The 27,267-nt window shown below is 40.3% G+C and overlaps 2 protein-coding genes across 6 annotated transcripts; one reads left to right on the top strand and one right to left on the bottom strand.

The window, feature by feature from the left end:
* On the top strand, positions 1-14,924 carry LOC133657602 (cobalamin trafficking protein CblD-like). Of its 2 annotated transcripts, XM_062059114.1 has the most exons (8): positions 1-100; positions 506-559; positions 5,078-5,219; positions 5,304-5,521; positions 7,534-7,639; positions 7,734-7,849; positions 12,463-12,549; positions 14,079-14,905. In XM_062059114.1, exons 2-8 carry the CDS (start codon positions 548-550, stop codon positions 14,307-14,309), a joined length of 912 nt encoding a protein of 303 aa, XP_061915098.1. In that variant the 5' UTR covers positions 1-100; positions 506-547; the 3' UTR covers positions 14,310-14,905. The 2 variants fall into 2 exon arrangements, with proteins under 2 accessions (XP_061915098.1, XP_061915107.1); XM_062059123.1 differs by lacking the exon at positions 12,463-12,549 and having other exon boundaries at positions 14,079-14,924.
* LOC133657590 (uncharacterized) lies at positions 13,764-26,794 on the bottom strand. Of its 4 annotated transcripts, none has more exons than XM_062059082.1 (4): positions 26,572-26,794; positions 24,739-24,851; positions 24,531-24,677; positions 13,764-15,781 (listed from the first exon to the last, which is right to left on the bottom strand). In XM_062059082.1, the coding sequence occupies exons 1-4, from the start codon at positions 26,617-26,619 to the stop codon at positions 14,839-14,841; spliced, it is 1,251 nt and encodes a 416-aa protein (XP_061915066.1). In that variant the 5' UTR covers positions 26,620-26,794; the 3' UTR covers positions 13,764-14,838. The 4 variants fall into 4 exon arrangements, with proteins under 4 accessions (XP_061915066.1, XP_061915075.1, XP_061915082.1 ...); XM_062059091.1 differs by having other exon boundaries at positions 24,739-24,848; XM_062059098.1 differs by lacking the exon at positions 24,531-24,677.
* Positions 26,795-27,267: the final 473 nt, after the last annotated feature.

Below are 27,267 nucleotides of genomic sequence, written 5' to 3'. Positions count from 1 at the left end.
TTTAACGACGCTTGCGTGGCTCCAAAAGCGCATGCGCGAAATGTCCTGAATCGCTTCCCGTCGTTATATGCGAGGATCGGTTGACGTGCAACTTCAATAGGTAAGAACAATTTGTACTTTACGGTGTAATTCAGTCCAAGCATAATGATGTGTTCCATATAATGTTTTAGTTTTATTTTGCCCACAAGTGTGTCATTGTTTTGATTTGTGAAATTAAAGACTCAAACGGGAAAGTGTCAAAACCAGATCAGCTGATTGACCTTATCTTACCTTAAAACAAATACAACACACCGATCATGTATGCATCCGTCGCAGTTGTTTCACTGTTAATAACTTAAAACTGTTTTTTTTGTCCTAATGTATTCGAAGCGTCGTCAGGTTGAGACGTAATCACAACATTACGTCAGCTAGTGTGGGCCTACGCAGCTTTAGCTAGCATGTGCGGTTAGCTTTAACTTTTACTTCGTTAAACATCTGCTATATATTTATTTTTGTTTGCCAACAGGTGTGACGGTGTAAAGAAAAAGGTAAAGGTGGCTTATCAGTGATGCCCAGCACAGTAAGTGACATTTCTAGTGTCTTGTTAGCTAACAAGTGACCAGGGCCGACTCTAGGCTTTGTTAAAAAAAACATTCTAAAACGTTCACAAATGAAAATGGTAGACATACTTGAACACACAAATAAAAGCCAGAACAGAATTAATGTTTCCTCTGTAAAGAAAGTATATAGTGTGTGTATTATTATTATTATTATTTTTGTTATTTAAAAAGGAACTACAACTTGTAGGTAAGTGTGTAGCTTTTCAAAGTAATCGATTCACATAAAACCAGTATTATCAGATACGTATTGTAAAGACGATTCCAGTGATATAATTGTCATTTTCCTGGGATGAATATTACCAAAGTTAAGGACTTTTAAAACCGGTGAAAATGCACAAATTTATGGTGAACTTCTTCAATACTAAGTCAATAGGGCTCAAGATTTCTTAGCATTTACCCTGTTTTAAAAAGGTTGGTATCACTGGAATGCTTGCTAAACATAAATACAGAAAAATGAGGTTTCCCAGTTACGGTGTTTTTTTTAATTGATTACATTTGTGAAATTAGCGTTGGAAGTGATGGGAAGTTTTAGTAAACAAGGCGGGTCTGACTCAATTTAAAGTTAAAGTTCCACATATAGTCACACACACACACACACTAGGTGTGGTGAAATTACTCTCTACATTTGACCCTCTCTACATTTTCCTGGGATGAATATTACCAAAGTTAAGGACTTTTAAAACCGGTGAAAATGCACAAATTTATGGTGAACTTCTTCAATACTAAGTCAATAGGGCTCAAGATTTCTTAGCATTTACCCTGTTTTAAAAAGGTTGGTATCACTGGAATGCTTGCTAAACATAAATACAGAAAAATGAGGTTTCCCAGTTACGGTGTTTTTTTTAATTGATTAAATTTGTGAAATTAGCGTTGGAAGTGATGGGAAGTTTTAGTAAACAAGGCGGATCTGACTCAATTTAAAGTTAAAGTTCCACGTATAGTCACACACACACACACTAGGTGTGGTGAAATTACTCTCTACATTTGACCCTCTCTACATTTTCCTGGGATGAATATTACCAAAGTTAAGGACTTTTAAAACCGGTGAAAATGCACAAATTTATGGTGAACTTCTTCAATACTAAGTCAATAGGGCTCAAGATTTCTTAGCATTTACCCTGTTTTAAAAGGGTTGGTATCACTGGAATGCTTGCTAAACATAAATACAGAAAAATGAGGTTTCCCAGTTACGGTGGTTTTTTTTAATTGATTAAATTTGTGAAATTAGCGTTGGAAGTGATGGGAAATTTTAGTAAACAAGGCGGGTCTGACTCAATTTAAAGTTAAAGTTCCACGTATAGTCACACACACACACTAGGTGTGGTGAAATTACTCTCTACATTTGACCCATCCCCTTGTTCCACCCCCTGGGAGGTGAGGGGAGCAGCAGCGGTGGCCGCGCTTGGGAATCATTTTGGTGATTTTTTTTGTGAGTCACAAAACAAGCGACCAGGCACTCGGCGGGTCCAATGAATCAGTGTGCGAATTGATCGATTTAAAAGATATCTGGCAGACTCACAGATAAATATATAACTTATATTATAATGGGTATTCCAATGAACATTTTAGTGACTGTAGATGTTTTTTTTGGGGGGGGGGTTGTCACGTGTAAACGTTCCAAATTGTGGCGCAAGTACTTGTCCAATCCAAAAAATGTAATATTCTATATAAACTAAGATATGTATTCTACGTCATGAGTAATGGTGTATAGGGTGGTGATTAAAACTATGTGAATACACATACCTCCAGCTTGGTTAAAAGATTTTAGCATGTGTACTAGTACTTTTTTAACACATTCATCAATACCGTGATAATAATAACTGTAATAATTTTGATCACAAGAACTTTATTTAGCCATGTTTTTATTGGTGCGTATTTGAGGGTCCTCAAACCCCTCCTTAAAGGCCTACTGAAATGAATTGTTTTTATTTAAACTGGGATAGCAAATCCATTCTATGTGTCATACTTGATCATTTCGCGATATTGCCATATTTTTGCTGAAAGGATTTAGTAGAGAACATCGACGATAAAGTTTGCAACTTTTGATCGCTGATAAAAAAAGCTTTGCCTGTACCGGAAGTAGCGTGACGTCACAGGCTGAAGGGCTCCTCACATTTCCCGATTGTTTACACCAGCAGCGAGAGCGATTCGGACCGAGAAAGCGACGATTACCCCATTAATTTGAGCGAGGGTGAAAGATTTGTGGATGAGGAACGTGAGAGTGAAGGACTAGAGTGCAGTGCAGGACGTATCTTTTTTCGCCCTGACCGTAACTTAGGTAAAAGGGCTCATTGGATTCCACACTTTCTCCTTTTTCTATTGTGGATCACGGATTTGTATTTTAAACCACCTCGGATACTATATCCTCTTGAAAATGAGAGTCGAGAACGCGAAATGGACATTCACAGTGACTTTTATCTCCACGACAATACATTCGGTGAAGCACTTTAGCTACGGAGCTAACGTGATAGCATCGTGCTTAAATGCAGATAGAAACAAAAGAAATAAGCCCCTGACTGGAAGGATAGACAGAAAATCAACAATACTACTATCAGGAGACACCGAACCAAACACTGGACCTGTAACCACACGGTTAATGCTGTGCCGCCTGTCAAAGCCTAGCAATGCTGTTGCTAACGACGCCATTGAAGCTAACTTAGCTACGGGACCTCGTCAGAGCTATGATAAAAACATTAGCGCTCCACCTACGCCAGCCCTCATCTGCTCATCAACACCCGTGCTCACCTGCGTTCCAGCGATCGACGGCACGACGAAGGACTTCACCCGATCATCGATGCGGTCGGCGGCTAGCGTCGGATAGCGCGTCTGCTATCCAACTCAAAGTCCTCCTGGTTGTGTTGCTGCAGCCAGCCGCTAATACACCGATTCCACCTACAGCTTTCTTCTTTGCAGTCTCCATTGTTCATTAAACAAATTGCAAAAGATTCACCAACACAGATGTCCAGAATACTGTGGAATTTTGCGATGAAAACAGAGCTGTTTGTATTGTGATACAATGTGTCCGAATACTTCCGCTTCGACCATCGACGTCACGCGCAAACGTCATCATACATAGACGTTTTCAACCGGAAGTTTCCCGGGAAATTTAAAATTGCACCTTATAAGTTAACCCGGCTGTATTGGCATGTGTTGCAATAATAAGATTTCATCATTGATATATAAACTATCAGACTGCGTGGTCGGTAGTAGTAGGCCTTTAATAGAGACATAACTTATTTAATTGCTTTTGGTTGTGATTTTTATTAAAGTGCAAAATTTTGCAAACAGAATTTTTTTTTTAATTATTTGTTTTTCTATTTAACTTGGATATTTAAAAGTTTACATTCAATTTACAATGTTGGAATATACAATAAATACAATTCATTGCATTTGAAAGGGTATACTTGAATTAGTTTGATGTATTATCATAATGTTGACAAGAAATATCGTTTATCGGCAAACATTTATTGGTCAATATATTGGGCTGCAAAACTTGTGATCAACCCAGTCCTAATTTATATTGGAATTTTTAGTGGGAGCAAATATACATCGACTTGATAAGAATAAAAAATTCATCTTAGTTGAAATTGTTCTTAAGAGGAAGAAAGAAAGAATAATAAAATGTTTGTAGGGATACACTTTTTTTTAACATAATTTTAATCTTTTCAATATTCTATTATTGTCAAAAAAGCGCATTTATACCAAAGAATATTATCATACATTTTTCTTCTAAATAAATTGTTGACGTCAGCCATCTTTTCTTTAACAGGTGTTCTCTCAAATGTAATAAGTCATTTTCTAAAAAAAATAAAATAAAATAAAAAAGGAACTTATGAATAGGGTTGTGAATGCTTGGGCACTACAGGATTCGTTTCAGAATCGATTCCCGATTCAAAAAGATTCTTGATTCAAAATCAATACTTTTTTAAAAACATTGGGTGCCAGTTCTATGATTAACTACCTTCCTCCATAAAACAGATACATTCTCTGATACATTTCCATATTACTTAAAATAAAACTGATTTTATTTAATACTTTAACTTTTTTTTTAACTTTAAAATTCTACCCAAATATTTAATAAAGTCAAATACAAATAAGGCAAGAGAAGTATCCAACACTTCTCTTTTCTAAAGTTAATCTGTACAGCAGATATGATCATCTACATCAACAATCTGATTTGCCTGAGTGGCTGGACAGGACAGATTTTAAAAAAAAAAGAAAAATATATATACCGTACATATATTTTTTTAATCGATTAAGAATTGTTACAAGTAAGAATCGCGATTCATTCAAAAATATATTTTTTTTACACTTCTACTTTTACAGGAACCAGCTTATTAGATTTGCGCATAGGGAATGTGACAGCATCTATAACTTAGAATTGAACCAGTTAGAAGATCAGCAGTAAAAATGCATAACTCATTATTTTTATCGATCAGGTATTTCTTTTTTTAAATCATGCTTTTTCTACCCTGAAGGTGTTGTGTGGTGGAGGCCGGCTGGTCCGTTCTCAAACAATTGGTCGGCAAATGTTAGCCGCCATGGAGGTCTGCAGAGTCAGAACCTTCTCCACTGCAAACCCAGATGAACCGTACATAGCTGTGTCCCATGCGGACTCAGGTGAGTATTGTACTCGGCGCGGAAAAAGAACATAGCAAAGTTTTGTGTCAATAACTGCTAACTAATAACACGTATGTCCTGTAGGCCCCAGAACTGTGTGGCCCGATGAGAACATGGGACCTTTCGGACCTCAGGACCAACGCTTCCAGCTGCCAGGTAATGTGGGCTTCGACAGCCACCTGGAAGGCGTGGAAGAGAAGAAGAAATCTACGGCGAACAGAGTGGTGCCGGATGTACTGACGGCACCGTGCAGTGCCGAGAGACACCAGTTTGTTCTGGCCCAATTTGTCAATGAGTTTCAGGTGAGAATGTTATCAGTCTAAGGCAGGGCTATTTAACCAGATTGTTCAGGGGCCTACCTTTCCACCGAGGTCCGAACGTCTCCCTTCAGTATTAATTTTATTTTGAGGTTGTTTTTTTTGTCAGCGTTAAATATTTCAGGAAAAAATAGCCCTGTTATGGAAGATTCCAATGTGAAAGAGCTGTTCGTTTGGTTAAAATGTCAATGCAAGGATCTGCCCCTGATCTAAGTTTTCCTCTGCAATCGTCCCTTGTTGATTGCATGGTTTTGTTGCTCTGGTCCATGATAACTTCCAAACTGAGAGGGTTTACATTAGCAAAAAAGTAATATATAAGAATCCCAACTTTCTCTTCCATGTTCTCTTCCATAGACACCATAGCCTGTGTCTCCTCAAGCATCATGAAGAAAACATCAGTAGAAGAGGACACAAAATAGAATGCTAGCCTCTTAATTTCTTTATTTCTCGTTTTTGAGCGCCGGGTCTGCTCTTCTTTCTCCATTTTCCCGCAGGATCTGACTCCCATCTCCCATCTTGGGTGCTCCTGAATGCCGGGATCACATTTGGCTTTAGTCTTACATTTTTTTTTTATCATTCAAATGTTTGCTGCAAATTACACTCCTCTCACTTGACACATGTATAAGACTTAATTTAACACTACTGGAAATTCAAAAGACTCTGCAATGTTCCACAATGTTTGAAGCACCAGGTGGTGAAGGACCGCTGTATACAATAGGAGCACTCTAGTGTTTTTGAAAATGTTCTGCAAAAATTGTAGTCTCCCCCAAGATTTAACTGAACTTAAGGAGCACCTGTTAAATAGCCCTTTGGGCTATGGCAGTGGTGTTCAAAGTGTGGCCTGGGTGCCATTTGCGGCCCACAGCTAATTCTTTAGCGGCCCATTATAAAAATGTTACCCAAAAAACCCCATATAAATTGGAATTAAAAAGCAAAGATGTGTAATGTAACGAGAAAATGTTGCAATATTAACACTAATAACACGAAGCTGCCATGCTAGCAGTGTTATACTTTAAAACTGTCTTTGCGCAAAAAATAATAAAACCTTATAATCAATGGATAATCACAAGTTGCTCTAGAGCAGTGATTCTCAAACTGTAGCACGCGGTCTTCATCTAATGGTATGCCAAATAATCACTTCATCAAATACTCACACAATGTTACCGTTCAAACTGTGTGTAGTGTTACAGTGGCCAAAAATATCGTTGTTAAATAAAACCTTGAATGAATGCCAAGGCCTACTACGCTACTGTATTTTCATGTTGGTCATTATGGTGGTACTTGCAGAGCCAAGTCTTTTCTGAGGTGGTACTTGGTGAAAAAAGTTCAAGAACCACTGATTTAGAGATTTAATTGGTAAATATAATGTATGTTTATATATGATTTATTTTTACACTTTTATGAGTGGGGGAGGGCCCTTTGGATCAAGTCAATTTATTTTTTAACTATCATTGAACAAAAAATAATAATGAAGCAAAAGCTATGTTGTTATAAATTATTTACCTATACAAGGCTTCAATTAAGTTTTCTATTTTGAAAAATGTTTTGGGGAAAATATTGCATATTTTGTGTTTTTGCCGTGAAAAATATTTTTCTTTGGTGGGGAAAAGGGCATAAAACATTAAAAAAACATTATGGCAAAGGTTAGATCTGAAGTTGATATTTAGATGTTTAAGTGTTGAAAGTGAAAAAGATAAAATAAAATTTATATATTATTTATTTTGAACACTTAAGTGACTGAGAGCCATTTGGGCCACTGGGGCCTTTAACATTTACCAAAAATGAGAGGAGCCCTAATGATTTTGAAAAAGGAAAAATATCAAAATGCCCCCCACTTGCCTTTATTTTTCAGTTTGGAAAAAGTTTGGACACCCTTGGTCCAAGGCCTTCGTTGTAGTTTGCTGCACTCAAATGTTCTCAAGTGGCTAGATTTTAAATTCCTGTGTTCAAATTCAACACGTGCATTTAAACCTGGGTTTGCATGTGCTGTTTCTCAGGGCAAACTGGGGCCCATATCCAAGCGGGTTCACAAAGCTGAGCAGTATTTTCATCAAACAGACACAGATTGTTCCATAAATTCCTGCCCGGAGCTGCTAAGAAAAGGTGAGCACAGTTTTGGAGTTGTACCTGTACCTTCTTTATCCCAACTGGCAGTGCTTCTACATGAAGCTAACTCAAACATGCGCGCGACGGACAGATCTGGAGCTGTTGTTCCCGACGGCACCCAACACTTCCATCACAGTCGTGACGGTCTCGCAGAGGAGCGGTCTGTTGGAGGAGGCGGAGCCGGACAGAGAGCAGCTGCTCAGCAGAGTGAGTCTTGGGGGTGTGCAGTGGAAACTCAAAAGTTGATTTAACTTTTTAATTGAAGGGATAAGTTATGTGAAGAAACAGTAACACTCACTTATACAGTAAACCAAAGAGGTTCATTAAGTCTTCAAAAATAATGCAATTTATTATTCATACAGCCAGATTTGTGTTTACTTTCGTACCTGACGGTTTTGGCTACAACCCTTGCCTTCCTCAGAGGTTTTCACGTGATGTTGCTGTGACGTGTCTGGTCAGCTGATTTAAACAGTTTTTGGCGCTGTCCTCCTGCTTGTAGTAGCAGGCTGACTGCGCTATCTGCAGTGACAACCTCTGAGGAAAGCAACAGCTGCAGCCGAAACTGTCAGGTACGGAAGTAAACACACAGGTCTGGCTATAAGAATAACAAATTACGGTACTCACTTAAATAAGTTAAGATCGTGTTTTGTATGTGTTACTTTTAACAGAGCCTAATTTCTTATTTCACCTTCACATAAAGCCTTTATCAACGGTCATTACAGCGTGTTACAGAGTGTTTAATTGTTAAAAAATGTTGCCGCCTTGTCTTTGTAAATATGAAAAATACCACTGCCTTTCGTTTGTGCTGTTAAAGCTTTAAAGGCCTACTGAAATGAATTTTTTTAATTTAAACGGGGATAGCAGATCCATTCTATGTGTCATACTTGATCATTTTGCGATATTGCCATATTTTTGCTGAAAGGATTTAGTAGAGAACATCGACGATAAAGTTCGCAACTTTTGGTCGCTGATAAAAAAAAGCCTGGCCTGTACCGGAAGTAGCGTGACGTCACAGGTTGAAAGGCTCCTCACATTTCCCCTTTGTTTACAATGCAGCCAGAGCGATTCGGACCGAGAAAGCGACGATTGCTCCATTAATTTGAGCGAGGATGAAAGATTTGTGGATGAGGAACGTGAGAGTGAAGGACTAGCGTGTAGTGTAGGATGTATCTTCTTTCGCTCTGACCGTAACTTAGGTACAAGGGTTCATTGGATTCCACACTTTCTCCTTTTTCTATTGTGGATCACGGATTTGTATTTTAAACCACCTCGGATACTATATCCTCTTGAAAATGAGAGTCGAGAACGCGAAATGGACATTCACAGTGACTTTTATCTCCACGACAATACATCGGCGAAGCTCTTTAGCTACGGAGCTAACGTGATAGCACATCGGGCTTAAATGCAGATAGAAACAAAATAAATAAACCCCTGACTGGAAGGATAGACAGAAAATCAACAATACTATTAAACCATGGACATGTAAATACACGGTTAATGCTTTCCAGGCTGGGGAAGCTTAACAATGCTGTTGCTAACGACACCATTGAAGCTAACTTAGCAACGGGACGTCTACAGAGCTGTGCTAAAAACATTAGCTATCCACCTACGCCAGCTCTCATCTGCTCATCAACGCCCGTGCTCACCTGCGTTCCAGCGATCGACGGAGCGACGATCATAGATGCGGTCGGCGGCCCGGAGACGGAGGAAGTCAAGGTGAGGTCGGCGGCTAGCGCGTCTGCTATCCATCTCAAAGTCCTCCTGGTTGTGTTGCTGTAGTCCGCCGCTAATACACCGATCCCACCTACAACTTTCTTCTTTGCAGTCTTCATTGTTCATTAAACAAATGGCAAAAGATTCACCAACACAGATGTCCAGAATACTGTGGAATTTTGAGATGAAAACAGAGCTTTTTTGTATTGGATTCAATGGTGTACCAATACTTCCGGTTCAACGATTGACGTCACGCGCATACGTCATCATACATAGACGTTTTCAACCGGAAGTTAAGCGGGAAATTTAAAATTGCACTTTATAAGTTAACCCGGCCGTATTGGCATGTGTTGCAATGTTAAGATTTCATCATTGATATATAAACTATCAGACTGCGTGGTCGATAGTAGTGGGTTTCAGTAGGCCTTTAATGTTTTTACCATTTTATTGTTCACTCAAAAGAAGCTGTAATAACATTAGCTGCGTTTCCATTACCCCGAAAAATGCGCAAAACCTAAATATCACAATAAGAAACTGGTAATGGAAACACCCGTATTTCGAAAAACCTGCAGGCATGTGATTTTTCCGTCTATAGTCGGAAATCCGTCTTTTTTTATATTTGTGGAAAAATATTTTTTACGTTTTTCTTCGTTTTTTATGACTGACAATGTGTGTTAAAATCTTGATCCGTCTCTCTGCCATACCTACCAACAACTACAGTTTTCCCGTAAGGAGTACGGTTTTTGATAATCCAGTTGTAAAAACTACGGTTGTCCATTAAAGATTAACTTAAAAATCAAAGCTACGTAGCGAAGCAACTCCACGGGCAGGGGACAAAATATACGGGAAACATCAATGAGGATTGGTTGGTTTACGTATAAGAACATCCATGATTGGTTGGTTTACTATGGTGAGTCACAATTGGTTAAGATTAGGTCAAAACATTACGGACAGGCCAATCAGAGGCAAGATAGGGCGGGTCATGGACCCAGGAAGGGAAATCACAACAGACACGCACATTCCAAATGATGACGAGAGAGTCGAAGCGGGACCACCGCAACGGGCCGTCTGGCTAGTCCCTTCCCGGAAACGGAGACCCACATGACCCAACAATGTCAAGGGGGCCGTAAGTACATTGCCTTTGAGCGATCACCCGCTTGCTTCGTCATCTATTGACATCACGGCGACAGTGGTGGCTGCAATTCCTTCCTTAAAGTGGAGTCTCGCGGGATGAGATTTTACAAGAATTACTGCTCATGGCGCAAAACTTCCTTAAATGGAAACACAGGTCGCAAATGTACTTTGTCGAAATTTTTGAGATATCGCTTTTATTTTGAGAAAAACTGCAATGGAAACGCAGCAATTGAAACCATAGTATCACAAATGTGTGACCGTGCTAACATTTGAGAAATGTTTGGGGAGAATTACCCAAACCAGGAATCGATCAAGCAGATTAAACTAATGGTTGAAAATGCGTGGTCTCGTAACTTTGTCAAATGGCCGCAATTTCCACAAAGTTCATCTTTATGCATTCACGCACAGCATAAAATGTTTGGTGGACAAAATGAGACAAAGGAGTGGCGGCATACAACACGTCTTTCTTTGGTAGCTTCGGAGAAAGTTGTACATCTAAACAAACTACGGTGAGTTCAAGGACCGCCAACATTAGTAGGACAAAACGGTGCTTGCCAAAGTCTCTCATCAGTGAAGCATGTTTAATATAAACAGTGGGATTTCTAACAATTAGGAAGGTTAATGTCATGTTTGTTGTCCTACAGAAATCATATTAAAACAAAAAAACTATATTTTTTCTCATCTTTTTTTAATTTTCATACATTTTTTAAAAAGCAACTAAAAACAGATTCTCATTTGCAATGCTGACCTAGCAAAAGAGGCAGTATTTGCATGACAGAGATGTAGAAGTGTGATGATAATCTCATTTACCAACAAAAATTTCCGCTATATATTACTCTTAACAGTTCACAAATACTCTTAATGTACGGGAGTAAATGTTTTGGAACATAAATCACTTTTTAAGTGTAAAGAATACACGGATAATTTCTGCAACTTGTGGGCGGCAGAGCAGGCAGCTGACTATAATGAAGCTGTGGGTGGTGTTTCTGTATCCATCCAGCCATTGTCTACCGCTTGTCCCTTTTCGGGGTTGCGGGGGGTGCTGGAGCCTATCTCAGCTGCATTCGGGCGGAAGGCGGGGTACACCATGGACAAGTCGCCACCTCATCACAGGGCCAACACAGATAGACAGACAACATTCACACACTAGGGCCAATTTAGTGTTGCCAATCAACCTATCCCCAGGTGCATGTCTTTGGAGGTGGGAGGAAGCCGGAGTACCCGAAGGGAACCCACGCAGTCACGGTGAGAACATGCAAACTCCACACAGAAAGATTGAACTCAGGACTACTCGGGACCTTCGTATTGTGAGGCACATGCACTAACCCCTGTGCCACCGTGCTGTAATTACATTTAGTTATTACTATTAGTTATAATTATTTATAACAATATAGTAATTTGACAATGATCTTTAAAGTCTGCGGTGTAAAAAAAAAAAGAGTAAAACATCAATGTCCAGTTTAAGTTCCATTTCTTTGTTGGAATCTTGTGCTCTTTGAGGTTAAGGTTACAAGTAGCACTTAAAACAGAACATTTATAAAATCACAAGTTGAGACAATGTTATCGAAGAAAAACTACCGGTAAGCCTCAAAACAACAACTTTTGTCACAACTTTTTGAACAGGTTGCCACATATTCAGGCCTTTTTTAGGCCACAACAATCACAAAAGAAAGCCTGCTAAATCCTTGGACTGTGGTGATCAGAAAATGTATTTTTGGAATGAATTAAAACGGCACAAACTGGAAAAAATTATGTTAAAAATTGAAAAGCAGTGATATTTTGAGGTTTGCAAGGACAAGGTGAGCCAGCTTCACACAGGTGAGCCATTGCCGAAATGACTTCTTATAGCACGGTCAGTATGTTAGCAACAGCATAGCGTTTACACTTTTGAGGTTCCTCTGTATTTTTGTTGTCTGTGTTTTGATCCCAAGAGGCGTGAAGTGACGCTCGCTGCGCTTCCTCATCTTTTGTAGTTTGTGAGCGGCGCAAAGGAAATATGTTTCGCGCTGTGGACCGCAGGCTACTGGGCGGACTTTATCGACCCGACAACAGGAGAAGCTGTGAGTTGTTTTTAGTCAATCCATTCGGTACACTTGCAGCTAAAGAGATGAAGTATTGTATTGTTATTTAATTATTAGAGCCCTGGTGTTGCATTTCAGGGTGTCCCGATCTGATATCGGTTCGAAAAAGTCTAATATCGGATGATATCCGCTTGCATGTGAAATCGTCAATATAAGCGCTCCGATACAAGCAGTCCTGCAGCATGTTTACTTGTGCAAAGTCTGTTATCCAGTACCAATTTTGGAGGTGTTAAAATCGGTTATGATGTGTTCCATTTACCTCTGAAGTTGGAAGTCTGAGCTGATAATGACGTCACAGCCGAGTTGTGAGCGTTCCAGTTACGAGGTTGGAAATCAAGATGGCCACATCCACGAAAGCAATTCTTGTGCTTGCCTTGTCTGAATATCAACAACCTTTGGGAAAATATGCACGCTTTCTGCAACCTCCAAACACGGTGGATGTAGAGGAATTACAGATGCTTTTGCTAGCGATGTAGAACGTATATACCACATGAAATAAATGTTTACGCTAGGGGTTCTTAACATTTTTGACCTCAACGCCCAACCTTTCCACAAAGTAGGGTTCTGGGGCCCACTCAAATAATAACACTGTATTTGTTACCTTACTTTTTATTTGTAATTGTGTTCAATAATCTAACCTACTTAGTTTTACAGAATAAACCTTGTCAAATGATATGAATCCATTAACCATGAAACTAAAAGTAGGTACTCAAAAAAAATTTATGAAAAATACATTTACATACAATTACCCAGTGCTAAAACAAACAAATTTTAACTAAATCAATGATGAATAATATTTCTTTAATTAACTGTCAATAAAATGTAAGTGCAAATGAAAATTCAACTTCACTACTTGAGTCATAATTTTTGCGCTTAAAATTTGACTATAACTCCAGACTTCTTTTTGTTTGTTATTGTAATTACTGCCACAAGTGGTGAAAAAGTGTATTACAACTAAGTACTGCTGTGGCCCATAAGGACCATATCTGAGAAGCAAATAGTTTTCGGCAGCCCCCTAGGGGCCACTCCTGGCCCGACATGGTTAAGAAACAGCAGTTTACACTACAGTAAGGTTACCATATTTAAACCTCCACTAATATATCGTATGTGGCTGATTTTGTGCGACAAAAACAAATCAGAAGTGCTTATAACAGACATTATAGAAAATGATATTGTTTACATCCAGAGCAGCCATCTTAGAAGCCAACTCGGGTTGGTGAGAGAGCTCCGACTTTCCGAGTTGCAAATCCAACCTGCAGGAGCGTTCCAGTTTAAATTCGGACTACACAGTACAAATGGAACACAGTCTGCAATAAAGGTATCGAAACATGGCACTGTTTGATTTTACGTGAATCGATACCCGATAGGACCGACAGAATTCGGTCGGTGTCTATGAAAGTACAGAATTCTGTGGCCATCCCTAGTTATGAGAGAAACAAACATTGTGTTCAGTCAGTCAGTTTATTTCAGCCTCTATCATAATTTGCTATCTTCTCGTTTCCCAACAGTTCTTTGCATCTCCGGTTAGTCAGAGCGCAGCTCACACGGGGAAGGAGGAAGAGGAACCCCTGCATTCCGGATTCCGCATCGAGACGTCGGGCCCCTGCACGGTCATCCGCCACCTTCTGAGAGGAACGCCTTGGTTTGTGGGCACCGTTTTCACCAACGCACCGACTCACAGTGCCGTCATCACGCGGCTACAAGGACGCTCACGGGGACTGGACGACGAGGTGGAATGAGACAGATCTCGCCGCGGCCTTTGTGAAAAGGCTCGGCCGCCGTGTGTGTGTGTTTCTGTATGTAAAGTGAGAGTACCACACTCTAACAACGTAGTAAACAAGTGGACTGGACTGAGCTCTGACAGCGCAACTCTTGTGCTTGGCCGTGAACCCGCGGCAATGCCCTGCATCCACACACCCGTACTGGGACAGGTAGCATCCGCACACCCATACAGGGACAGGTAGCATCCACACACCCGTACTGGGACAGGTAGCATCCGCACACCCGTACTGGGACAGGGAGCATCCGCACACCCGTACTGGGGCAGGGAGCATCCGCACACCCCCGTACTGGGGCAGGGAGCCTTTGGGCGCTCCATGGCCAGAGGTAAGCAGGTTGCATCATTCACCAACCTGCACTCGGGCAACACTGATTGTGAGGAATCTCAGCTGCCGAACCAATAAAGCGACGTCTCGTCAGGCTGCACTGAAAAACATCTGTCGTTATGGTTTCCTCGCAAGAAGTCAGAACGGCTTCTTCAGACCCGGGTCAGAGCTTCTTGGTGCCCGTGGAGGCCTGCAGCCACATCTGTCCTTGCTCATAGGCCAGGGACACTTTTGCAGTCTTCTTCTTGAAAAAGGCCCTGATCTTGGTGAAAAAGTCTGTCTTTTTCGGCGCCTGGAGATGATGCCTGAGTGCCCGAGCGAGAGCTTCCACAAAGGCGGCCTGAGAGCGCGCCATGGAGAAATACAGGCGCTCCTTAGATCCAAATTCCTGACAGAGGTCCTTGTAGATGTGGACATGGAAGTCACCGATGTTCAGCAGGAGGTTGGGGTGCGTCTCTACCACCGCGCTCATGATATGCGCCAACATCCAGTCGATGTCCATCTCCAGCACCGACTTGGAGTTGGAGTGGGCGATATGGTCCGTCAGCTTCCACAGCAACACGGTGAAAAAGGTGTTTTCTTTCTTTGTCCATGTTCCCACGGACGTGTGGCGACAACAACCCTTTTCCGTCTTCGCGCAGCCGTCGGCGGGAGTGCGGGCGCGGAATTTATTTTCCGCCCGGGTGTTGAGCACAGGCGTGGGCAGAGGCGCCACCAAGCCGTTGCTTTTCTCCTCCGACGAGTCGCTGTCGGCGCACACGTCCTCCCCTGCGGCGCCGGCGGCCGTCCTCATGTTCTCCAAGCAGTTCCTCAGCACCGAGATTGTCTGTAGCGCTATTTCTCCGATCTCCGACACTTGGTGAGGCACGTCCGGGTACGTGAAAGAGTTGGGCTTCAAGGAGATGTCGGACAGCGCCTTGTTCACCGTCTTCGACACTTTAGCTGCGACCATCTCCAGCAGCTGGTCGCCGCACGGCGTCTTTACGTTTCCGGCGTTTATTGTGTCTTTGAGGGCCAGAAGAAGCGAGTCCCAAATGCACGCGTGGATGTCATCCTCCGTCACACACGAGAAGTTGAGGGCCCGTTGCAGAGTGCCACAACCTTTCCTAAAAGGGAAAAATAACACTTTTTAATCCAGACTTAAAGGGGAACTGCACTTTTGGGGAATTTTGCCTATCATTCACAATCCTTGTGAGACAAGAACACATGTTTTTTTTCATGAATTCTAAGTTGTAAAATATGGCAAGTATGAGGTGGCTAACAATGCAGCTAATGTTAATACTCTACTCAGTCCATAAAGCCCTCTATAAAAAACGCCAACAATACTCCATATTAGCCAAGTATTAGAGATATTGTTGTAAGCGCTTTTGCAGACAAAGTATTTTTAGTGGTGCCGTAATCACAGAGCGCTAAAGGCCTACTGAAATTATTATTTTTTATTTAAACGGGAATAGCAGATCCATTCTATGTGTCATACTTGATCATTTCGCGATATTGCCATATTTTTGCTGAAAGGATTTAGTAGAGAAAATCGACGATAAAGTTTGCAACTTTTGCTCGCTGATAAAAAAAAAGCCTTGCCTGTACCGGAAGTAGCGTGACGTCACAGGAGCTAGTATTCCTCACAATTCCCAATTGTTTACAATGGAGCGAGAGAGATCCGGACCGAGAAAGTGACGATTACCCCATTAATTTGAGCGCGGATGAAAGATTCGTAGATGAGGAACGTTACAGTGAAGGACTTGAGAGGCAGTGATGGACGTATCTTTTTTCGCTCTGACCGTAACTTAGGTACAAGCTGGCTCATTGGATTCCACACTCTCTCCTTTTTCTATTGTAAATCACAGATTTGTATTTTAAACCACCTCAGATACTATATCCTCTTGAAAATGAGAGTCGAGCACGCGAAATGGACATTTAAAGTGACATCTCCAAGACAATACATCGGTGACACACTTAACTACTGAGCTAACGTGCTAGCATCGTTCTCAAATGAAGATAGAAACAAAATAAATAAACCCCTGACTGGAAGGATAGACAGAAGAGCAAAAATACTATTAGACCATGTACATGTAACTACACGGTTAAAAATTCTCAGCCTGGTAAAGCTTAACAATGCTGTTGCTAACGACACTAAGGCTAATTTAGCAACTTAGCAACCGGAACTCACAGAACTATGTACTCTCTCCTTTTTCTATTGTGTATCACGGATTTGTATTTTAAACCACCTCGGATACTATATCCTCTTGAAAATGAGAGTCGAGCACACGAAATGGACCTTTAAAGTGACTTTTATCTCCAAGACAATACATCGGTGACACACTTAGCTACTGAGCTAACATGCTAGCATCGTTCTCAAATGAAGATAGAAACAAAATAAATAAACCCCTGACTGGAAGGATAGACAGAAGAACAAAAATACTATTAAACCATGTACATGTAACTACACGGTTAAAAATTCTCAGCCTGGTAAGGCTTAACAATGCTGTTGCTAACGACACTAAGGCTAATTTAGCAGCTTAGCAACCGGAACTCACCGAACTATGTACTCTCCTTTTTCTATTGTGTATCACGGATTTGTATTTTAAACCACCTCGGATACTATATCCTCTTGAAAATGAGAGTCGAGCACGTGAAATGGACATTTAAAGTGACTTTTATCTCCAAGACAATACATCAGTGACACACTTAGCTACTGAGCTAACGTGCTAGCATCGTTCTCAAATGAAGATGGAAACAAAATAAATAAACCCCTGACTGGAAGGATAGACAGAAGAGCAAAAATACTATTAAACCATGTACATGTAACTACACGGTTAAAAATTCTCAGCCTGGTAAGGCTTAACAATGCTGTTGCTAACGACACTAAGGCTAATTTAGCAGCTTAGCAACCGGAACTCACAGAACTATGTACTCTCCTTTTTCTATTGTGTATCACGGATTTGTATTTTAAACCACCTCGGATACTATATCCTCTTGAAAATGAGAGTCGAGCACGCGAAATGGACATTTAAAGTGACTTTTATCTCCAAGACAATACATCGGTGACACACTTAGCTACTGAGCTAACGTGCTAGCATCGTTCTCAAATGAAGATGGAAACAAAATAAATAAACCCCTGACTGGAAGGATAGACAGAAGAGCAAAAATACTATTAAACCATGTACATGTAACTACACGGTTAAAAATTCTCAGCCTGGTAAGGCTTAACAATGCTGTTGCTAACGACGCTAAGGCTAATTTAGCAACTTGGCAGCCGGAACTCACAGAAATATGATAAAACATTAGCGCTCCACCTACGCCAGCCAGCCCTCATCTTCCCATCAACAGCCGTGCTCACCTGCGTTCCAGCGATCAACGGCGCGACGAAGGACTTCATCCGTGGGTTTGGCGGCAAGCATCAGCTAGGCGTCTTCTATCAGGGTAAGTAGTCCTTGTTGTGTTGCTGTAAGTATTGTACTTAGCCGCTAAGACACCGATCGATCCCACCTACAACGTTCTTCTTTGCAGCCTCCATTGTTCATTAAACAAATTGCAAAAGATTCACCAACACAGATGTCCAGAATACTGTGGAATTTTGTCGAAGAAAACAGAGCTTTGTGAATTGTGTCCAATAGGGCCCAAACACTTCCGTGCATTTTACGACGTCACGCGCATAAATCATATCCAAAGGAGATTTTCAACCGGAAGTGTGGCGGGAATTTTAAAATTGCACTTTATAAGTTAACCCGGCCGTATTGGCATGTGTTTCAATGTTAAGATTTCATCATTGATATATAAACTATCAGACTGCGTGGTCGGTAGTAGTGGGTTTCAGTAGGCCCGCTAACTAGCTTATGCTGCTATATGGGTGAGGGCGGACCTACGTCACTTCCGCCTACCAATCCCCTAGCAACCGGGAATTCGTTGAAAACAAACCAGCTCGCAGCGAACACAGCATTGACAGAAAAAGCATTTAACGAGCGTTGTGGCTTGGAAGTCTGCGTTAAATCCTTCATTTAGGCATTTTTACTTATTCGCATATCGTGTGAAAAAACGAAAATGTATTATTTGCGTCAGACTCGTCTCAGTGAACTTTAAAGCTTCTCAGGCTTAGCTTAGCTTGCTAGTTAGCTTAGCCTGCGCACTACTAAGAAAGAGACGCGGAAGTTATTGTAACCTATTTTTATGGGCATGCCCATAAAAATAGGTATAAACCCTCGGTTACATTATCAACAACAAGATTAAGTGTTAGTGCATAAAATATTGAGAGATTTGAGGGCTACATGTATTGAATGGCAACATGAAAATTATAGGGTTTTTTGGTTTTTAAAAACCCAACTGTTAAGTGCAAATTTAAACGAAACCGGTTTTCGAAAATAGCTAGCTAGTCTATAGACTATATAGTATATTACTTAACTTAATCCTCTTCTTCCCGGATGGGAAATAAGGCTTCGACGACTCGACGCCATTCATCTCGCTGCTGTGCTCGTCTCTGTGCCTCGCCCCATGTAAGCTTCATCTCTTTCAGCTCCCCTTCAACTGTTCTTCGCCAGGTGTTCTTTGGCCACCCTGGCTTACGTTTTCCCGGTGGTGTCCATCTTAACGCTGCCTTTGGTATCCTCTCGTTGTCCGGTTTTCGAAAATAGCTAGCTAGGCTATAGACTATATAGTATATACCGCATGTTATTTTTGTACAACAACAACTTCAGCTGTCGAACGTTATAAGGTACAAATTCAAGAAGTACAACATTAGCACGGACGTATAGCCAAGTTGTGGTTAAGAAGGTGGATTTTTGTTCCTTATATTTACCAGAAATGAAGTGATCCGAACACACGACCCGGGACTTTGGGGGACTCCAGTGAGAACCGTCCTCGTTTCCCAGTGCAAAGCTGCGAGCCATTTGTCTCGTCTCTGTGGGCTTTTATCACGCCTTGGCAGAACAAAATACAACCTTTGTTTTCCCTGTTTCCAGTTGTGGTTAGCACAACCAAAAACAACACAGTTTTTCGGCATTTTGGAGGCAGAATGACGGTTTTAACCAGCGTAGGTCGACAGGTTAAAGAGTAGTGGCAACGGTTTGTTTTCAACGCCAGTCTGGTTGCTATGGCTCGAAGAACCCGTATGTAGCTCAGTTGCCCGGATGTCGGCCCTCACCCATTGACATATTGAGCCGGTGAGCTGCTGCATCGCCTCTGAGCTGGTGAAAGTTAATTCTAGATTATAAATCACGCCTGTCACCTGGATAGCAGAAGGTTGTGGACATAAAACGAGAAGTTGGTCACCTTTGAGATCCAACTACGTTCACACTGCAGGGTCGGATGTCCAATTCAGATCTTTCTACTGCTCTCTTAATATTACATTGGTAATGTGAATGCAATCTGACCCGCATACAGTCGTGCCGTCACACGCACTGCAGTGGCTACGGAAGTAAAAATGGCTTCAGCTCTAGTCGGTCTCAGTGCTGGCGCATTTGTGGACATTTGTGCAATTAAAAGTCATAATTTTCTGAACCAAATTATTACATGTAGAAGATTTAAGAAGGAAGGGGACAAGAATTTTGGCTCTCGCAGGTTTACGGGATATTTTGCTTTGATGCAGTCGAAGACGAGAGGTGGAACTTTCATGTGAGTTCTTAAAACATTTAATTTTCACATGTTTTCTGGTCCGTTATTTATTTTGTAGCCATCTATTTTGGCCAATAATGGTGATGCTTATTTGTTTTTTATGACGTTCTAGTCGGATGAATGCGACCTGAGTGCTGGGGCCTTCACATTGAGGACGCATCGCATATATATACAAATTATTTCCACATACCAAAGAGGCCTGGGTCGGATATGAAAAAAATTGGAATTGCACTGTTCACACTGACATGAAAAAATGCGATACAGGTCGCATATGGGCAACAAAATGGGAATTGACCTGCAGTGTGAACGAGGCCTGAGACCCGGAAAAGGCAAGAAAGACACAAAAAGACGCTTGTTTGCGGCACTTTTTTCCCCCCATCTAAACAGGAAGATTTAAACAACAGTCGTCATTCCAGTGAGAGCAGACATTGTACAGTAAGTGATTGTTTTATCATTTTTCTAGTTTCTTATTCAGCACTTAGCAATACTGCTACATGATGCTTCGTAGGGATATAATGATATCAAAACCACACTGCACGATATTGCGGTATATGTCCAAAAGAAAAAAGACTTGCAATAGTGTGTAAAATGATGTGGCAGGAATGTTTAGGATAACCACACTTGGTGTATGTAATTGAACACAAGCATAATGCTAAATTGTTGTAACTATATATGTTACTACAAACATGTATTTTTAAGTGCTAAGAATCGGGAGCAAGGGTGAAGTGTCTTACCTAAGGACACAACGGCAGTGATGGGGATCGAACCTGGAACCCTCAAGTTGCTGCCACGGCCGTTCTACCCACCTCGCCATGCCGTCCCCAATAATGTATTTTGCTAGCTGATCTTCACTATTCAGAAGCCACAGAAAAGCGCCTTTTGCCAGCAGTTTTTCACTAATTAGAAGGCATATAGAACCGCCACTTACTAGCAGTTTTTCACTATTTAGAATGCATGTAGAACCGCCACATGCTATCAGTTTCTCACTATTTAGAAGGCATGTAGAACCGCCACTTGCTAGCAGTTTTTCACTATTTAAAATGGTATATAGAACTGCCACTTGCTAGCAGTTTCTCACTAAGAAGTACATAAATCCACCTCTTGCTAGCGGTTTTTCCCTATTTAGAAGGCATGTAGAACCGCCACTTGTTAGCAGTTTTTCACTTCGAGGTACATAAGGCCACCTCTTGTTAGCCGTTTTTCACTATTTAGAAGGCATGTAGAACCGCCACTTGCTAGCAGTTTTCACTATTTAAAAAGGTATATAGAACTGCCACTTGCTAGCAGTTTTTCCTCTAAGCGGTACGTAAAGTTACCTCTTACTATAAGTTTTTCATTATTTAGAAGGCATGTAGAACCGCCACTTACTAGCAGTTTTTCACTATTTAGAAGGCATGTAGAACAGCCACTTACTGGCAGTTTTCCACTATTGCAAATAGAACCGGGACTTGCTAGCAGTTTGTCACTATTTAGAAGACATGTAGAACCACCACTTACTAGCAGTTTTTCACTATTTAGAAGGCATGTAGAACCGCCACTTGCTAGCAGTTTTCACTATTTAAAAAGGTATATAGAACTGCCACTTGCTAGCAGTTTTTCCTCTAAGAGGTACGTAAAGTTACCTCTTACTATCAGTTTTTCACTATTTAGAAGGCATGTAGAACAGCCACTTACTGGCAGTTTTCCACTATTTAGAAGGCAAATAGAACCGGGACTTGCTAGCAGTTTGTCACTATTTAGAAGACATGTAGAACCACCACTTACTAGCAGTTTTTCACTATTTAGAAGGCATGTAGAACCACCACTTACTAGCAGTTTTTCACTATTTAGAAGGCATGTAGAACCGCCACTTACTAGCAGTTTTTCACTATTTAGAAGGCATGTGGAACCGACACTTGCTAGCCGTTTTTCACTATGTAGAAGGCATGTACAACCACCACTTACTAGCAGTTTTCACTATTTAGAAGGCATGTACAACCACCACTTACTAGCAGTTTTTCACTATTTAGGAGGCTTGTTGAACAGCCACTTACTAGCAGTTTTTCACTATTTAGAAGGCATGTGGAACCGACACTTGCTAGCAGTTTTTCACTATTTAGAAGGCATGTACAACCACCACTTACTAGCAGTTTTTCACTATTTAGAAGGCATGTAGAACCACCACTTACTAGCAGTTTTTCACTATTTAGGAGGCTTGTAGAACAGCCACTTACTAGCAGTTTTTCACTATTTAGAAGGCATGTAGAACAGACACTTACTAGCAGTTTTCCACTATTTAGAAGGCATATAGAACCGTGACTTGTTATCAGTTTTTCACTATTTAGAAGGCATGTAGAACCGCCACTTACTAGTAGTTTTCCACTATTTAAAAAGGTATATAGAACCGGGACTTGCTAGCAGTTTTTCACTATGTAGAAGGCATGTAGAACCGCCACTTACTAGCAGTTTTTCACTATTTAGGAGGCTTGTAGAACAGCCACTTACTAGCAGTTTTTCACTATTTAGAAGGCATGTAGAACCGCCACTTGCTAGCAGTGTCTCACTAAGAGGTACATAAATCCACCTCTTGGTAGCGGTTTTTCGCTATTTAGAAGGCATGTAGAACCGCCACTTGCTAGCAGTTTTTACTATTTAAAAAGGTATACCGCAACTTGCTAACAGTTTTTCCTCTAAGAGGTACATAAAGTTACCTCTTACTATCAGTTTTTCATTATTTAGAAGGCATGTAGAACCGCCACTTACTAGCAGTTTTCACTATTTAGAAGGCATATAGAACCTTCACTTACTAGCAGTTTTCACTATTTAGAAGGCATGTAGAACCGCCACTTGCTAGCAGTTTTTCACTATTTAGAAGGCATGTAGAACCGCCACTTGCTAGCAGTTTTTCACTATTTAGAAGGCATGTAGAACCACCACCTACTAGCAGTTTTTCACTATTTAGAAGGCATGTAGAACCGCCACTTACTAGCAGTTTTTCACTATTTAGAAGGCATACAGAACCTTCACTTACTAGTAGTTTTCACTATTTAGAAGGCATGTAGAACCGCCACTTGCTGGCAGTTTCTCACTATTTAGAAGGCATGTAGAACCTCCACTTACTAGCAGTTTTCCACTATTTAGGAGGCTTGTAGAACAGCCACTTACTGGCAGTTTTCCACTATTTAGAAGGCATATAGAACCGTGACTTGTTAGCAGTTTTTCACTATTTAGAAGGCATGTAGAACCGCCACTTACTAGTAGTTTTCCACTATTTAAAAAGGTATATAGAACCGGGACTTGCTAGCAGTTTTTCACTATGTAGAAGGCATGTAGAACTGCCACTTACTAGCAGTTTTTCACTATTTAGGAGGCTTGTAGAACAGCCACTTACTAGCAGTTTTCCACTATTTAGAAGGCATATAGAACCGCCACTTACTAGCAGTTTTTCACTAATTAGAAGGCATGTAGAACCGCCACTTACTAGCAGTTTTCCACTATTTAGAAGGCATATAGAACCGTGACTTGCTAGCAGTTTGTCACTATTTAGAAGGCATATAGAACCGCCACTTACTAGCAGTTTTTCACTATGTAGAAGGCATGTAGAACCGCCACTTACTAGCAGTTTTCCACTATTTAGGAGGCTTGTAGAACCGCCACTTACTAGCAGTTATCCACTATTTAAAAGGCATATAGAACCGTGACTTGCTAGCAGTTTGTCACTATTTAGAAGGCATGTACAACCGCCACTTACTAGCAGTTTTTCACTATTTAGGAGGCTTGTAGAACAGCCACTTACTAGCAGTTTTCCACTATTTAGAAGGCATATAGAACCGCCACTTACTAGCAGTTTTTCACTATTTAGACGGCATGTAGAACCGCCACTTACTAGCAGTTTTCCACTATTTAGAAGGCATATAGAACCGTGACTTGCTAGCAGTTTGTCACTATTTAGAAGGCATGTAGAACCGTGACTTGCTAGCAGTTCGTCACTATTTAGAAGGCATGTAGAACCGCCACTTACTAGCAGTTTTCCACTATTTAGAAAGCATGTAGAATCGCCACTTACTAACAGTTTTTCCCTATTTAGAAGGCATGTAGAACCGCCACTTACTAGCAGTTTTTCACTATTTAGAAGGCATGTAGAACCGCCCTCTTTCTGGCCTTTTGTTCAACTATTTCAAAGGCCAAAGAGTTGTCTCACAACAGGATTGTGAAAGGTGGGCAAAACAAAGCAGGTGCATGTTTTGTTGGTTCTCTGCGTGCACTCACTCGATGATGTGTGCGTGTTCTTCCACCTGAGGCACCACAACGACCAGCACTTCTTGGGAGATTTTGTACAGGATACTTTGCCACATTTTCAACAGCACCATGAACGCATTGCAGTCAAAGTGGCCGTACTCGATTAAGTCCCACGTCCTGCCGGGGGATATGAGTGCTCGTCAGGCCGCCATGTGTGTTGAGTTGTCGGTCTACTTACTCGGTAGTTATGCCATCCAGGTGCAGCTGTAATTCGCTTTTGAAGAACTCTGACGCCAGCAGGGGCATGTTCAGGTTGCTGCACCTCAGTAAGTCAGGTTCAATTGGGGACTGCTGGGAGGAAAACAAACAATGAATGATACAATATCAGCACAAATCATACATACTTGTATTGTTTTGTAGTGTGGAATGTTAGAAAAAGTTTGATCAAGTGAAATTAGTCAAACAAAGGAGAATGGTAGGTATGAAAATCCCTAACATATTTATTAATAACTATTGATTTAATATACTTCTTATAGGCCCTGTTTCACCCTGTGCTTTAAATCAAATGTATTTATTTACAATGACAATAAAGGAATCTGTCTATTGTCACACACAGTCTTGTAAAGTTCCTTGTCCATAAATGTACAAAAACTCCCTCAAAAAACATAGATGTTTTTTTAAAAAAAACTTCATTTCAAATCCCTTAAAATGATGACAAACAATACTCATTTTGTCAATTTTATTCGTGGAAAAAGCTTTTTTTCAAAATATATTTGCCCTTTTGTTTAATAGCAGATATTATGTATACTTTTCTATTGCGCTCATACTTTTATTGCGATTGCACTGATTTATTGTTTGTTATTTTAATAAAGTTATTTAAAATAAAAAATTGTTTTACTTTTATTTAACAAAATAGAACATTTACTACAACAAATATGGCTTCTTTTTTTTTAAAATGTCTACGTTACGGTTTTTTTCAGAACAAACAGTAAATAAAACTAATATGGAAAGAAAATGTACGTACAAGAGATGGAAAATTAATGGGGAAAAAAACAAATAGAAACAAGTTCTCATATTCTTGACTAAAGTTTCTGTTTTACTGATTATGACTTACTAATAGCTTTTAGAATTAATTTTCAATTTTAAAAAAGTCAAAAAAATGTCATTTCAACCAAATAATTTTATTTAATTCTGAAAATAAATATATATATATATATATATATATATATATATATATATATATATATATATATATATATATATATATATATATATATATATATTCATTGATGACAACAAAAGCTTACCACATTCTAACAAACATAAAACATCAAATACAATTTACAAAAAAGTAATGTCTAGTATGGTACGTTCATTTTTGTTTATTTCATTATTTTTCAAGTGTTATCCTTTCTTTTCGCTGTATGTACTTTTACACTAGGTAACTTGGATTATTGCAAAAAAAGCCAGGAAATTAGTGAATGCCCACATTTAGAAAATAGAAAGAATTTGTTTACGTTAATATTGTTGCAAATTTGACAGACGGCGAAAGGGACAAGCGGTAGAAAATGGATGGATGGATGGATGTTATTCCACCTGTACTGGGAAGTCGGACTTGTTAAATATTGTTGTTGAAATAAAGTTCTGACAAAAGCACTTCCTCGTTCTCGACCAATCACGTTTACGTTCACAAACAAGGAGATTTAGAATATTAATATAAACAATAACAGCAGCCAGTCGTAACAAAAGTAATTTTATGGGGAAACATTATTGAAGATTTTGTTTCTTTATAATGTCGCCGTTCTGAATTATACTGATTGTTTGTGTCATGTTTTTGTTAAAGTTCTGACAAAAACACTTCCTCATTCTCTACCAATCACATCTAAGGCGCGGTGCGTTCACGAATATTGGAACACTGAACGTCAACATAAATATTAACGTTATGCAAGTGGTAGCAGTAGTAATACAAGTATATTGTTTTTATAACATACACAGTGAACAACTTATTTAGCGTTCTCATTAAAACGTATACATACATATGCGTGCAGGAGTGCGTATGTCGCTGACTTACCTCATCATTCTGGGAGTAAACTGATCTCCGCTTCTGATCGATATTCATGTTTGTGTTTCAATAGAAGAATGAAGCAAATGTCCTCCCTTGGTTAAAACCATTTCAATGTGGAGTCTTAAACGCAACACCTCGCCTACTCTTGGAGTCTTTTGGGGGAGGGAGCAGGGAAGAGGGGAGGAAAAAAAAAAAAAAAACAGTTGACCGCCTCGTCAGGACATCAAGTTTATACAACAAACTGCAGCGCTGTCATTTGACGCGATGCACCTTGACATCATCAAACGTCACCCTTGTCGTGTGACGTCACCCACCGCCTCGCAACTCTGCGCATGGCTGTCCGATTGCTATCGAAACAAGCACAGGTAAGAAATTCTTATTGAATTAATCGTTAAGTTGGGGCAGGAAAAAGGCGACCCTTTGGAGTGCGTTCATATAAATAGGCCAAAAATAATGTATGTCTTGTGTGTGCAAAATAAATGAACGGAATACAAGTAAATAGCTTTGTGTTGCTCTACTTAGCACAGTATAAGTTAAGTGTCGAGGATTAAGAAATTATTAATATAATGACGAGGGGTGTCCCGATCCCAAATTGATCGGAAATCAATCCGATATCAGCAGAAAATTTGATTACTTTTAGATTAAGTCATTTACAAAAGGTGAACTTGTGCGCAACAAGCAGTCCTGTATTGTGATTACTTG

The sequence above is a fragment of the Entelurus aequoreus genome, linkage group LG01 (genome assembly GCF_033978785.1).
Source record: "Entelurus aequoreus isolate RoL-2023_Sb linkage group LG01, RoL_Eaeq_v1.1, whole genome shotgun sequence".
Taxonomy (NCBI): Eukaryota; Metazoa; Chordata; class Actinopteri; order Syngnathiformes; family Syngnathidae; genus Entelurus; species Entelurus aequoreus.
Note: the sequence above shows the minus strand (reverse complement) of the source record. Positions and strands in the feature narration are given on the sequence as shown.